This window comes from Alnus glutinosa, chromosome 3 (assembly GCF_958979055.1).
Source record: "Alnus glutinosa chromosome 3, dhAlnGlut1.1, whole genome shotgun sequence".
Classification (NCBI taxonomy): Eukaryota; Viridiplantae; Streptophyta; class Magnoliopsida; order Fagales; family Betulaceae; genus Alnus; species Alnus glutinosa.
Genome location: NC_084888.1, coordinates 34477730 through 34492490, shown reverse-complemented (window position 1 = coordinate 34492490; position 14761 = coordinate 34477730). Strand labels below are relative to the sequence as shown.

The 14761-nt window shown below is 35.4% G+C and overlaps 1 protein-coding gene across 5 annotated transcripts; it reads left to right on the top strand.

The window, feature by feature from the left end:
- Positions 1-3010: 3010 nt before the first annotated feature.
- Positions 3011-14100, top strand: LOC133863050 (uncharacterized). 5 transcript variants are annotated; one of them, XM_062299025.1, is made up of 11 exons: positions 3011-3306; positions 3981-4086; positions 5102-6079; positions 6295-6344; positions 7098-7259; positions 7510-8455; positions 9482-9976; positions 10069-10373; positions 10995-11093; positions 11199-11324; positions 12275-14100. In XM_062299025.1, the coding sequence occupies exons 1-11, from the start codon at positions 3160-3162 to the stop codon at positions 14060-14062; spliced, it is 5202 nt and encodes a 1733-aa protein (XP_062155009.1). In that variant the 5' UTR covers positions 3011-3159; the 3' UTR covers positions 14063-14100. The 5 variants fall into 5 exon arrangements, with proteins under 5 accessions (XP_062155009.1, XP_062155007.1, XP_062155008.1 ...); XM_062299023.1 differs by having other exon boundaries at positions 6295-6419; XM_062299024.1 differs by having other exon boundaries at positions 6280-6344.
- Positions 14101-14761: the final 661 nt, after the last annotated feature.

Here is a 14761-nt window from a genome sequence, read left to right as displayed (position 1 = left end):
GACTGGAATCTTGCTCTGACAACAGCAACCGGACATTGCCGAATTCCAGTAGCGGTTAACGGATTTCTTTTTTTGCTGCTGAAAATTTTTTCGTGCAAGTCAAATACTGAAAAAAAAAATAATAATAATAATAATAATTTATATATATATATATATATATATATATATATATATATATATATATATATATATATATTTTACGATAAAAATTATTTTACATCAAAATAAATAAAATATAAATTGATGGCGGGAAATACCAACCCACGTAGTTTTCTTTGCTCCAGTCGTGTTTAAAAAAAAAAAAAAAAAAAAAAAAAAAAAAAAAAAAAAAAAAAACCCTCCGCAAAATTTCTTTGAGCGGCCGTTCTTTCATTTTCATTTTTTTTTTTTTTCGAGCAATTGCAATATGATTTGGGCCATTGGGCTACTTGGAGTGCTGCAGCCGTCAGCATGATGATCGTGTAGGTACTAGTAATGATGATGGCACCAAATAAGGCCCATTTTTGGTGGGCTTTTTTTGTGACTTCATTGAAGATGCTTGGACTAGAACATTGAGAAGTTATTCCATAAGGGCATTTTAAGGGTCTGTTTAGGTTTGCGATTTCAAAAATAACTATTTAAAATAACGATTTTGAAATGTGCGATTTGAAGAAGTGGTTTTTTTAAAAAATGCAGTTAAGCGTTTGGCAAATCGCAGTTGTGCCTTCAAAATCGCAAATTAACCTTTAAAATTTTGCGTTTTTTAAAAAAGCACCATCTGACATGCGATTTGGAAAAACAAATTCTCTACATTTTCAAATCGCAATTTTTAAAAACACAGTTTCCAAACGATTTATGCTTTTCGATTTGGTTTAAAATTGCACTTATTGTTTACGAAATCGCAATCTCAAACGAAATCTTAATAGCCTCATCAAAATAGTTTTTTAGTAAGTCAATTTGATGAAAACACTAAAAAACCACTCCCAGTAACCTTACCACTTTAATCAAACAATTTTGGTGAGTGAAAATACTCACCAATTTTGATGAATAATATTCACTTATAAACTTTCTCAATAATTTTGTTTATCCTTTCTCTCTCACATGATCAGCACACTTTTTTTTCTCTCTCATCTCTCACACTCAATGATGTCCTTATTTCGTGGACACGAGAGTTTCTTTATCACTGACATAAACTTTGTGGTTCTTTTATTTATCTTTTATTTATTTATTTATTGAATTTGGTTGATAAGCAAATTAAAACTTTTGTGAATTTCTTAGCAATGATCTAAGCTTAAGATGAAGGTGTGTGGTAGCTTGTTGTATAAAAAGATTAAATAGATAAATAATAAATAAATATGAACAAAATATTATTTATAAGGAATAGTGATAGTGAATAGTTAAAATGGTGAAACTGCTGAGAGAATTTTATAAAAGTGGCTCACCATAATAGAGAAAAGTAATTTTTAAGTACTTTGATGAGGCTACTATGAATGCTCTAATCGGCAGAATCCTCTCTATTTTACTAGTCATTTTATAATTAATATTTAATATTGTTGTATCTAATAGTATAGATGATAGTATATAATAAATATCTTGATATATCATTTAAAAAATTTAAATAATGTGGCATCATTTATACCATCAAATATAATGACATTAAATGTTTACTATTAAATGCTTGGTCTCCATTTCAACTGAGGAATAAAATGATCCTTATCTTGCCTACTTACTAAAAGATGTTTCATGATTCATTTGCTAATCGGGATTTGATTCCTACACTACACCATCACAAGTTCACAACAAGTGTACAACTCCTCACATGAGGGTGGGTCCCAGTGTGTGTGGCCCACCCTCATGTGAGGGGTTGTTGTGTACCTGTTGTGTTGGTGTTGTAAATCTAACATTTTCCATGAATGAGAGGGGTGGATATGAGAGCACCGCAATGAGCTAGGGGTTGCTATCGCGGCCACCTATATATTGATCAGAGATAGCTACAATGCCACTGTAATAAATAGGTTAAGAGTGGTCATGCAATCATTCATATTCTCAATTGAAGATGACCACACTATTATTATTATTATTTTTTAATATTTTTAAAAATAATTTTTATTTTTGTGTCACATTATAATATAAAAAAAAAACACTTACCCAAATACATCACAAACTTAATCAAAATTTTTGTTGAATTGTGAAGGCACATTGATTTTATTGTTACTTTGATAATTTGTTTCAAGGGCTGATCATTTTATGAATTGTGAGCCATTTTGTAGAGACAGTTCAATTTTAAGCGAAAAGTAAAAAGATAAGCACTTACCTAATATGTCCCTGAGTTTTGATGAATTTGAATATTACCACTTTTTAGTATCGACCGAACTGTTACATCAACTGTTATTGATCCCATCGGAGGCTGGCATCGACAGTGACACGCAAAGACCACAGTCTACAGTAAACCGCACAAAACACAATTTCGTACCATTTTCCATGTAACCAATAGCAAGTCATTTATCCCTACAGGGATGGAATGATGTCTTTGTTAATGTTATTTTTTAAGAGAGTATTATTTATTTATTTAATAAAGCGTTTTAATGTAATATAAATATAAAATAATTTTGAGTATTTTGTAATTTAATTGTTTATTAATATCTTCATTTAAATAAAAACAAAAGAAAAAAAGAAAATGTGTTAGCGACACTGGTTGTCGTGATTAATCCACTTTCACTTACTAGATTTTTATAATAAAATTCTCCATCTTGTTTGGTAACAATTTTGAATCTTTTTTTTTTTTTTTTTTGGGGGGGGGGTTTTCAAAACAACACACACAATTTTCTTAAAATTATTAACAAATAATTCAAAACACAAAATACTTTTTAAATGTATATCTTAAAAAAAAAATATTTTCTACCATTATATCACTTTATTCTTTTCTTAAAAAATGGGTTTTAGCAAAACTCTATTTTTTTTTTTTCGGTCCTTTATCATATTCTTGAATCTGGCCTTCCCTGTAATTTGAATACTCTGGGATGATATTTAAGTCATTTCACGGAAGGGATCAAGCCGCCCTGGTCCGTTTTTCTCATTTCTGCACCCAGTACTGGTCTCTTCCCTCAGCAATTCATCACACTTTTGTACTCTAACCTTGTAACCGCTTTCTTGCAAAGACTTTTAGAGAGAGAGAGAGAGATGGAGGAGATCGATAATGCTGTGGTGGTGACAGCTACGGCGTCGTCAAAGCCAGCAAATACGAACCCTAACGCAGGGCTCGCCAAGAATCCCTCCTCCAAAGTCAGAGAAGAGGGCGAGTTATCTTCCTCTGACGACGAAGCCGCCGTATTATCCTCCAAATCCCTTAAGCTCACATGCGCTTTTGCTATTTTTTTTTTTTAATTTTTTTTTTCTTTGCATTTCTGTTTGGTCGCCTGGAAAACAGAGAAAACTAGAAGAAAACGCGATTTTCGGTTTTACCGAACGTGAAGTCTTACTTCAGTGTAGCTGACTATACGCATTAGGCTGAGCTCAATTTTTGTTTAATTTTACTTCCGGCTCTCAAATTATAAGGAATGATGAGATTTATAAGTCTAAATTAATTTTCTCGTTGTACAATTTTCTCGTTGATGAGAAACTTATAATTTAATGTAATTTCTTTCTTCTTCCGTATATGCTTTAATGGTTCGCACTTTCTTCTTTTCCAATTTTTCCTTATTCTTTGAGTGTGTGTGTGTGTACTTAGCTTATTTTAGCTCCATTTGTCATATCTGTTATGTATATATATATTTTTAATAATCTTCCTAATATTTGTTGTTTGTCTCATGAATGGATTAATCGGGTCTGAAATTGTGAGAACATTCTAATCCACGCCATTGTAGTGAAATTATGGTTCTTATGTGGAACTTTCCTGTGTCGCTGTTTCCTTCTTCTGTTGATTTTCATTGTTCAATTGTTATTCAATATGTTTTGGAAGATGTTATGGGATTCTGAATGGGTTATTTCTGGCTGTTCCACAGGAAAATCCCGTTTGCTCTGCTGCTCCATCCGTTGGTACTGTCGTGCCACCTGCAGGGCCCATTTCAGTACGCCCGGTGAACAAAGGCACCCAAGGCATTCAGACTGGTAAGTCTTACAAGCCAACACAGGGAAGGAAATATGATTGTCTATTTTTTGGGGCAGACTTGGTCAAGTACATTAGATTCTATTAAAAAAAAAGCACCATATTAATTATAGAAGATTAAGATCTATCATCCCATAGGTCTCAATATATCAATGAAGATTGTCAAAAACCAATTTATTTTGATGAGTTTGACATTTGATCAATTTTCTCATTTTTGGTCAATAGTTTAATAACTTTTGGACCATTCATAAACTCTGAAAAGTTAAGTTAATTTATTGAATTGGAGCACATTTGATCGACTAAGTCAGGCCTATGAGATAGTAAAGCCCATATCTGTTCTGGCTACTGATGTGAGAGAACCAAATGCACCTTGCTTGTTTTGTAAACCTTTGTGCTCGGATGTTTCATATAGAGTATTGATTAACCTTTGATTTGCACCCCCCAAAAGGCTCACTGACTTGGTCTGGAGCTTATTTTGTCACTACTATGCCCTTACTAATGTGAAAGTTTATGTTATCTTCTGTTGTATTTGAAATAATTAATTGAGAAATGTGTAAAAATTAATTAATGCGTGAGTATATTTACAAAGTGCATTTATTGGTATTTATCCTATTGATTTTAAGAATACTTTAAAAGTACTCCATTTGTGTGTCTTTTATATGGAAGCCTGTACTCTTGCCATCATACTCCTCTGTGTTTTCTTGCATATGCTACAAGACCAGGACTATTGTAAAATATCTGATATCCTCCTAAATTTTGTGATACATCTTATCTCCATCTTTTTATATCTTTTATGCACATTGTGATGACAGGGTTGGATTTTAGACTGTTGCTACACATCTGATCTCTTTCTAAATTTGTAGCTTTTTATGGTGCATTCTTATAGACTGTTGCAACACAACTGGTCCTCCTTTTTTTTTTTTTTTTTCTTCTCCCTTTTATTTATTTCTTTTTTTTTGGGATTGAATTTTGTTTATAGATATTCTGTTTCTAAAAGTATTTTGATCTCCTTCTCAGGGAACACAATTTCTGGTAATTATTCTGCAAGTTCCATTGATATCCAGTCCCGAACATCTATACAGCCCATTCCCAACAAGAGCTTTAACAAAAAACGAGTGCCGCTTAAATCTGCTACACGTGGCTGGCGTCCTCCTTTGGGGCCCAACAATGATAATCTTGTTATAAGATTTTCAGATGATGATAGTGGCAGTGACTCTGAAGAGCACAGACTGGTGAAAGCTTTAGAAACTAAAGGCAATACTACTGTGGTGGAGGGAAACCGAAGGGTACCTGTTCCATCACTAGAAAAATCAAACAAGTTAAGGCAGACTGCCAAAAATGAAAACAAAGTAATGCCCAAAAAATTGCCTTTAAGTCGCATGTTTACGACACCAATGACCACTATCCAGGGAGCCAATTCCAGGGGTGCTGGGCCTTCATTGATTGATCAAGGATCACGCAGTAGTAATTTTAATACCCTCAACAAAAATTTAGGAAGCCGAGAGCGCGGATGTGACCAAGATGTGGGCTTGAACAACACTAAACTTCAGGACTTGCGGCAACAGATTGCACTTCGGGAAAGTGAATTGAAGCACAAGTCTGCCCAGCAAAATAAGGAATCTTCTTCAGTTTCATGTAGGGATTATAATGCTATGAACCAAAACAATGACACAGCTAGGAAACATAGTGGTGCTGCTGCTGATTTTGTACAGCTGGAACCGAAAGAACCAGACAAGAAACGCTTAAAAGTTAGTGGATCTCTTAGTTCCCAGCCAAGTTCAGGTGGCCAGCGAGAGATGCCTGCTGCAAAATCTACTTTACCATCAAAAGGACCAGCATTGGAAAGCATTAGTTTGCAAGACTGGAATAAGGCTGCTAGTAGCCAAAGAGGAATTTCCTTGGGTAGAGCAGAGTCAAGTATTGTTAAATGGAAAAGGCAAGATGACAAACGTATTGCTGTTTCACTAGAAAGTATACCCAGCAGAGCTAAAGATGGTAATAATTTACTTACTACTTTCTTGTTCGTTTCAGTCCTCTTTTTTAGGGGTTCCTTTGTATACTTCCTGTGTACTAGGGTTGCGCCCCTTTGCGCTTTTTAATGAATTCTTACTTATCAAAAATAATAATAATAATAATAATTTACTTACTTTCTCTAAACCTTAACGGAGATATGCTTTGAGCCCCAACTAGTGCAGTGTTTATGTCTGCAGGTGCTGACATCAATACTGGTCGCAATCAGTCTGACAGGAGTAGTAGGCAGGTGAATCCTTGTGTTGTGTTAAACCAGACTACACCTCTAGAAAATATAACATCCAATACTTTGCCAAAGAATATAGTAAGTTAATATTCTAATCAGACAATATTTGCTACTTCTTAGGAAATGCTCCTCCATTGTGTGGTTTAAGTATTTGAATTTCTTGCCAAGCTCCCCAGCCCAAATAATATTTTCGTCATCATGCTGCACTTCTGCTGTTTCATTTTCTTTAAGAGAAATGCTACACATCATCCCCTTGTCCTCTTTTTGTCCCCCCAAAATTGATGTGGCTCTTAAAATCACCATTGGATCAAAATCCAATAATGATCTATTATAAATTCAATGGTGGTTTTAAGAGCCACATCAATTTTGGGAGGATAAAAAGAGGACAAAGGGATGATGTATAGCATTCCTCTTTTCTTTAGTCAGCTTTGATTGGTATTGCGTGACTATGTTATATATTTCATATAGATCTGCTTGGAATCTTATAAATATGGTAGAAATTTGGTTGCAAGAATCTTGCATTATTCCTTAAAGTTATTCACGATCCTGTAGGAAAACAGACTATTCAAAAAGTTCTCCTGTAAATTGGAAGGAGCATGTATGTCGTCACCTACTTATGTTAATGAACTTTATCATGTGCTTTGGCGGCAGTCCCAAATATTTTCTAAAATCTTTCATGAAGCTCTAGTAATCTCTCAAGTATTCAGAAGTTTTCTGCACTTTGTTTTTATTTATTGATGTTTTCTAACATTGCAGAGCAGTGTGGAGTTGAATCATCCAAGTAAGACCGGTGGCCATCAGCCACCTGGTTATCTCTTAAACAAAGCAACAGCTCAAGACAATTTAATAGGAGGCAGTGACCATCATGAAGTCATACCCAGTGATAAGACACTTGAGCCCTCATTCAAGACATGTCAGGTTTGTTTTCAGTCTCCATATTTGCAGGTCTCTGCTGTGCATCCAGTTGCTATGTTTTCCTCTTTTTTGGTATCATAGTACATCTAAAATTAAAAAAAAAAAAAAAAATGAAAAAGAACAATCACCAAAAATGAGGAAAAGACAGCTACTAGTTCGAATCTTTATTCCCCCTGCCCTTGGGGCCAATTACTTATCTATATATATAAAACCCCATTATAATTACTATTTTTGTTCACTTATTGTATTTTAGGGACCAGTAAATAATGGAAGCTTGTGGAATTATTTGGGCAATGCAAATGTCTCCGAAAATAGTAACATAAAACTACAATCTTTAATTGAAATGGAAGAATCACTGGAGAAGGATCTGGAGGAAGCACAAGAGCACAGACACAGATGCGAAATTGAAGAAAGAAATGCTCTTAAAGCTTATCGTAAAGCTCAGAGGGCTTTGGTTGAGGCTAATGCTAGATGTACGGATCTTTACCGCAGAAGGGAACACTACTCCGTCCACTTTCAATCATATATTATGGAGAATTCCAGTGTATTCTGTTCCTCGATGCAGCATGAACATGTTGGAGTGGGGTTGAATTACTCAAATAACATCTCTGAAAATGTGAATCTAATACCCACATCAAGCCATCATATGCAGCCTGAATTTGATGGTTCAAATATCCAATGTGTCAACAATGCTCCCTCCAATACAACTCATTGGCATGTGAGAGGACACAGTTTGGGATCTGAACCTTGTAGTGAACCAGATGCCAGTACATCAGAGCCACTGCCTCATAGGAGCAAGAATACTGCAGAAGGAACTTGGTCTCCATCCATTGATCCAAATCCTTCAGCAGATGAAGATGAAGAGACATTTGCATTTGAAGTTGAATCTATCCAGCCCAACATTGAGTACCACATAAAAGAGAAAAATCTTGAAAATGGGCAAGATGACATAAGTAATGAGACGAACAAAAAAATTTTAGTTAATAGCTCCCAGGATACTTTGCTTCTTGAAGCAACACTAAGATCCAAACTATTTGCACGGCTAGGGACAAAAACATTATCACAGAATAGTGGTTCATGTGATAACACAGAGCATGGAGTGGAACGAGGGGCTAAAAATGATGTTGGAAGGGAAAAAACACAGATTGGAAATGGTACATTCCCCAGAGCAGAGAAATATAAACAATCTGATCTTGGAGGTAACTTCCTTTGGAGAAACATTTGTGAGGCGTTTTTGTGGCATCTCTATATATTTGTTTAACCGTTTATGTCATGCTGAAAGAAGAGCCTGTTTAACATGCCAGTTATTAAATTAATTTTGGTTCTACCGTATGCTCGTTTTTGCTCTATTTTCTGTGTCCTTTTTTAAATATATATATATATATATATATACATTTTTTCAAGTGGCGGCATGTTTTCATTTTTTCTTTCTTCTCTTATATAAGATTTTTCTTTGAATATTTTCTTCTTACTATCTGTACTAACTGTAAACATGATTGGATATATAATTTGGTGTTTTTCTTTTTACTTACCAAATCAATGGTTTTGAATGATGGTGTCAAGTTACTTTGGTTGGAGAAGAAAAAAGCTATGCACTCAATACAATCGTGGTTTGGTTCTCATTTTCTTTGAAGTCCATTATGAAATTTACTACTCCACTTATTTTTTCTTGGAAAATTTTAGTTATTTATTTTTCTGTCAATATCTGCCAAATTTATCTTTAAAAACAACATTTAATTAAAGGAAGTTGATGAAGAATGTGGTATATTTTGTTTATCTCCCCACACCTGCGCGAGGGGAGCGGATTCAAACATAAATTTGAGAAATTGTGTGATTTTAGTGTTTGGCCTGCAAATTTGTAAATGGTTACTATCATTCATGCCACTAAAAGTTCACAATTGTGATGCAAGATTTGGCTGTGGCTAAATGGAAATGCTAGTATGAGGTAGCTTTTTGGCAACTGCTATTTTAATGTTATTCTATTCGGTGTTAAGATTCTCAGTTACTCTGCACTTAGTAAGTAGTACTTATTCATTTAATCCAATCAGATCAAAACTATTTATGGCTTTTAGAAACAACCAAAACTCAATATTGTGTTTGTTGTCAGTTATGAGGATCCATTTGATATTAACCAGCATAATGTGATTTATTCTACTTGAACTTTATTAGTCAACATGTAATTTTGTTATTTATTTATTTATTTTATTTTTTAAAACCTAATGTAGGCACTGATAGGCAAGAAAGAAGTCTCTTTGAGACTACGCGTGAGATCCAGAACCAGAGCCAAACTGAAAAATTTTCTTTGAACTCTCACTCCACTGCTGATTCCCAGGATTGCGGATTATCTACTAGACAAGATCACCACTTGCCAACTTCTGTGTCTTCTTCTTCTCTAATTTTGAGGAGTGCATTTGGTCATCTGAAGGTCATGTCACCAATCAGTGTAATAGAATTATGGACTAAAAATCAGCTTGAAGGCAGAGCTTGTGTCAACTCTGATGAGATTCTGAGGAGTAATGCAATACCAAACACAATTAAAGATTTAAGTGGAAAAGAATTTGGCTCTTATACCTGCAGTCCTGCAGTTGATCCGTTTTGGCCACTTTGCATGTATGAGCTCCGAGGAAAATGCAACAATGATGAATGCCCTTGGCAACATTTTAGGGACCATTCTAATGGAAATATGTATCAGCAGCAGCATGATGATTCTGATAGTGCTGGTATATGAATTTCTTTGCTTATTTTGGAAACCTGCATTGTATTGCTTTATAGTTTTGCAGATCCTCAAATTGGATAAATAATATTTCTGCAGATTCTCAGCAAATATGTAGCCGTGCAACAAAAGGTCCCAAGTATCTTGATGTTATGACTTCACGAACTTATCTAGTTGGCTTAGATATGCTTAGAGCTGATCCACGTTCATATGAGTCTGTTCTAGCACGAAGGAGCAGTCAATGGTGGCAAAAGAGTTTCAGCATCTTTTTAGCAGTATCAAAAATGCTTCAAAAAGCTTTCCCTGCAGATGGCCCATTCTTGCATGGCACTGGTGGTCGCATAGAGATTCATGGGAATTGGAACAGAGAAGCATCATATTTCCAGAGTAGAAATGGCGTATTGGTTTGTTTATTATCTTGTAGATTATTCTCTTGATCTATATGACTAACGTTGCATACAACTGCTATTATATTTTTGGTGATTCCGACTTCTTGTGGTCTCAAATTAGTTTTTTCAACTTGGTCTATCTCAATCTACATTTTAGCTATGTGCCTTGGATTGGATATACATTTGTTATGGTTAGTAATTTTTGAGCAAATACACATTATAATTTCATATATTCAGTATTCTCATGAGTCAAGATATCAATGATATGGTAAGAAGGCTGCCTTACATTTTATAAATCAAATATTTGATGTTGTGGCCTTTCCTTTTTTTTTTGGTCTTGGATATAGTTACTTAAATGAGAGATCTCATGATTTTCCCTGGGATTTCTCCTGTTGAGTTCTTTTCTTTATTTCATCTTCCTTTGACACTTTGGTATTTATCTCAAGCCTTTTTTTTTATATTAGTAATCGTAAATTCATTAAAAAGCGCAGAGGCACATCAAGCCATTATATTTATGCTTGAATCTTTGCTGTCTTTGAAGCTCTTTTCATATTATTTATGAATAAGTGTATTTTTGTGTTTTTTTTTTGGTCTGTTGTCTCATACGTGATCACTTTTTTCTTACATGATGCTTAGAATCAACTCGAACAAGCTTTGGCTGATAATGACCAATCCCTGGAAATGGCTCTGATTATTCTGAATCAGGAGGTTAACAATCTGGAGGGTGTGAAAAAGGTAACTTTCTTGTCATGCATTCAAATATTAACCTGCAGTGTGATGATTATTTTTAGAAACTTCAGTTCCTGTCAAGTGTCATTGTCATTTTTTTGAGCTTTGCAGGCTCTCGATGTGCTGTCACGAGCTCTTGAGACTGATCCAACTTCTGTAACACTCTGGATTTTTTATCTGCTTATTTACTATAGCAATACGAAATCAGTTGGGAAGGATGACATGTTCTCTCATGCGGTATGTTATTATATATTTCCTACTCTTATATGGAGTATGCTATGAAGACTCGGGAGTTTCTGCATGTGTGGAGACAGCCCTATAGGTGTTGCTATTAACGTTGGTAACTCTAAGAAAACACTTGAAATTTGTATCTGTATATTGGTTTTTGTTTGTTAGTCCTGCTTATAAGTATTGATGGTAGCCGTCTACACACGTGATGGGACTTCCTGATTCTCCATAGCACTGCTTCATCACACTGAAATTTATCATGGTTGACTTGTATATCTTTGTTGACTCATGTAATCTATATACCGTCTGGATCCTTAATTGTATTGATCTATTGTTTCATCTGTTTAGTATGGAGGGTAGAGTAGAAATCCTTTTAGTTAACTACGTATTCTTTTGGTTGGCTTGATAAGTGGTTATACTTAAGCTTCCAATACGTATTTTCTGTTTCTAGAAATTTCTGTAATAATTAATCAAAACTATTGCGTTTTACTTATAAAAAAATTAAAAATTAAAACTGTTGCCTTTTACTTATCATAAAAAAAATAATGAAAACTGTTGCCTTTTGAGGTGCACCTATCTGTCAACTGCACATAGAGAAAGAGTGGAACTTTACTTGTTTGAGCAATAAATGTGTAAAATGAAATTAGTAACCATTCCAAGCTCTAGAAACTTGCTTCTTTTGTTGTTTGTGTTGGAGCTTCAAGGTCATAGACTTCCTGTTGGTAAAGATGTAAGAACAAAGAGTGTCTGGTGAAAATTAGAAACAGGGAGAAGATTCATTTGGTTTTATTTGAAAATTAATGCAGAATGTTTCTTCGTACAGGAAAACCTTCTTCTGTCATTTTGTTTTGTTTTGGTTATTTGTCTCTTTTTTTTTTTTTAAAGCATTTCCTCTGCTTCTCCATCAGAGAACTGACCCTAAACTTTCATATGAAAACACTTTTCATATTGTTTTTCAGGTCAAACTTAATGAAGGATCTTATGAACTCTGGCTCATTTACATCAACAGTAGGACACATCTTGATGACCGGTTGGTTGCATATGATTCTGCCCTCAAAGCACTTTGTAGCCGCGCATCTGATTCTAAGGATGGAATGCATGCTAGTGCATGCATCTTAGACCTCTTTTTGCAGATGATGGGTTTTTTGTGCATGTCTGGGAATGTTGAGAAGGCCATCCAGAGAAGTTATGGGGTCTTCCCTGCTTCGACAAATTCCAATGAACCCCATTCTCTGTCACTCTCAGATATTCTCGCATGCTTAACACTTTCTGATAAATGTGTATTCTGGGTTTGTTGTGTGTACTTAGTTATTTACAGGAAGCTGCCTGATGCTGTAGTACAGAGGTTTGAATGTGAGAAAGAACTCCTTGAAATCGAATGGCCTTCCATTAATCTAATAGATGATGAGAAACAGAGGGCTCGCGAGCTCATGGAAGCGGCTGTGGATTCTGTTGATTCATACATCTATAATGAATCACAAAAAAGTGAAATTAATCTAAGATCAGCACAGCTTTTTGCTGTCAACCATATTATGTGCATGGTGGCACTTGACAGCTTAGAATGCGTGAGAAACTTGTTGGATAAATATATTAAATCGTATCCATCCTGCTTAGAACTTGTTCTAATATCAGCACGGACACCGAAACATGATTTTGGAGATCTGAGCTTTGAAGGTTTCGAGGAAGCCCTTAGTCAGTGGAGGAAGGAGGTCCCTGGAATTCAATGTATCTGGAATCAATATTTTGAATATGCCCTCCAGAATGGAAGATTGGATGTTGCAAAGGAACTTTTGGTCCATTGGTTTCACTCTGTTTGGAAAGTTCAATATCTTCAAAATGGATTAGTGGAGCCCATGGATGGTGGTAATTCATGCCACTTACTAGCATTAGCTTCAAAATCAAGTCCAGAAACATCGAAGTTCGATCCTAACCAGATAGATTTAATGTTTGGTTATCTCAATCTTTCTCTCCATAAACTATTGCAGAATGATCACATTGAAGCTCGCTCAGCCATTGACAAGGCGATGAAGGCTGCTACTCCTGAATATTTTAAGCATTGCTTGAGAGAGCATGCCACTTTTTTGCTCACCAATGAATCACTATCAAAGGAGGATCCCCCTATCATTGGGATCAAGAATGTTTTGGAGGGTTATCTGGATGATGCCTCTGCTTTCCTCATATCTGAGCCATTATCAAGAAAATTCATTGATGACATCAAGAGATCAAGAGTGCAGCAGCTAGTTAGTAACATTTTCAGTCCAGTTTCATTTGATTTTTCTCTGGTAAACTCGATCCTTGAAGTGTGGTATGGCCCAACTCTTTTAACCCAAAAGTTTAGTGACTCGAAGAATTTGGTGGATTTTGTTGAATCCATCTTGGAGATACTGCCGTCCAACTACCTATTAGCAATTTCTCTCTGTAAGCTGTTAAGCAGAGAATACAACTCGACCAATGTTACTTGTGCCAGTCTTTTGTTCTGGGGAAGCTCAACCTTGGTCAGTGCAATCTTTCATGCTATTCCAATACCACCAGAGTATGTATGGGTAGAAGCTGCAGGTATTTTGGGCAATCTTGCTGGTATTGAGGCCATTTGTGAGAGGTTTTATGAGCGAGCCTTTTCAGTATATCCATTCTCTGTCAAGTTGTGGAAATCCAATTATAACCTATCTAAGGCCATAGGAAATACAAGCACTGTTGTGGAAGCAGCAAAAAAAAAGGGTATTGAATTTGATGAACTTCAATTTTAGATATAGAATAGTTAGGATGTCAGGTTAGCAACACAGCATTTGTTCTAGGAAAACTTGGGTTCAGTTTTGCTTTTGACAAGTGAGGAGAGGCCTGTAGTTTTAAATTGAACTTCTTTGACAAGTTAGTGGGTTCCAGTAATGCTAGGAGAGTTATAAGATGTTAAAGGTCCAACAAGGAATTCCAGAAGTAAATACATGATAGAAAATAACGGAGGTTCTAGCTTTCATCAAGTTGGCAGCATATGGCTCAGGTGCTTAAGATAAGGTTTACAGGAGGTGTCAGAGTTGGGATTGGTGGTTTTTCATTTACTTTTTGACCTCTTCCCTCTTTTGTATTTTATTTACTCTTTTTTTTTGGGGGGGGGGGGGGGGGGGGGGGGGGGGGGGTTGGGGTGTGTCATGTGTATGGGGTGGGGTACTGTCTTACCATATCGATCAATTGTAATTACCCAAATCTTTGTACTGCAAATATAGATGGAATGAAGATGGGATTACTTCTGAATTTTGATTACTCCATTATCTGCAGTCCGATGCTCTGGATAGTCTTCCTGTTAATATGTCTTTTCTCTTTGTCTCCCCTGATTAACAGTCATTTTGTGGATTGATATCATCAAAGTTGGATGTAATGATATCAACCCATTACTACTTATCAAAAATGATATCAACCCTTTGCTGCTTGGATTTCAGCCATCGTAAAAC

Bases quoted from the DNA above. Each gene is read 5' to 3' on its own strand.
- LOC133863050 (XM_062299021.1), top strand. From the start codon at position 3,160: ATGGAGGAGATCGATAATGCTGTGGTGGTGACAGCTACGGCGTCGTCA. The intron at 11,094-11,198 runs GTAACTTTCTTG...TGAGCTTTGCAG, and splicing joins ATCTGGAGGGTGTGAAAAAG to GCTCTCGATGTGCTGTCACG. The intron at 11,325-12,274 runs GTATGTTATTAT...ATTGTTTTTCAG, and splicing joins ATGACATGTTCTCTCATGCG to GTCAAACTTAATGAAGGATC.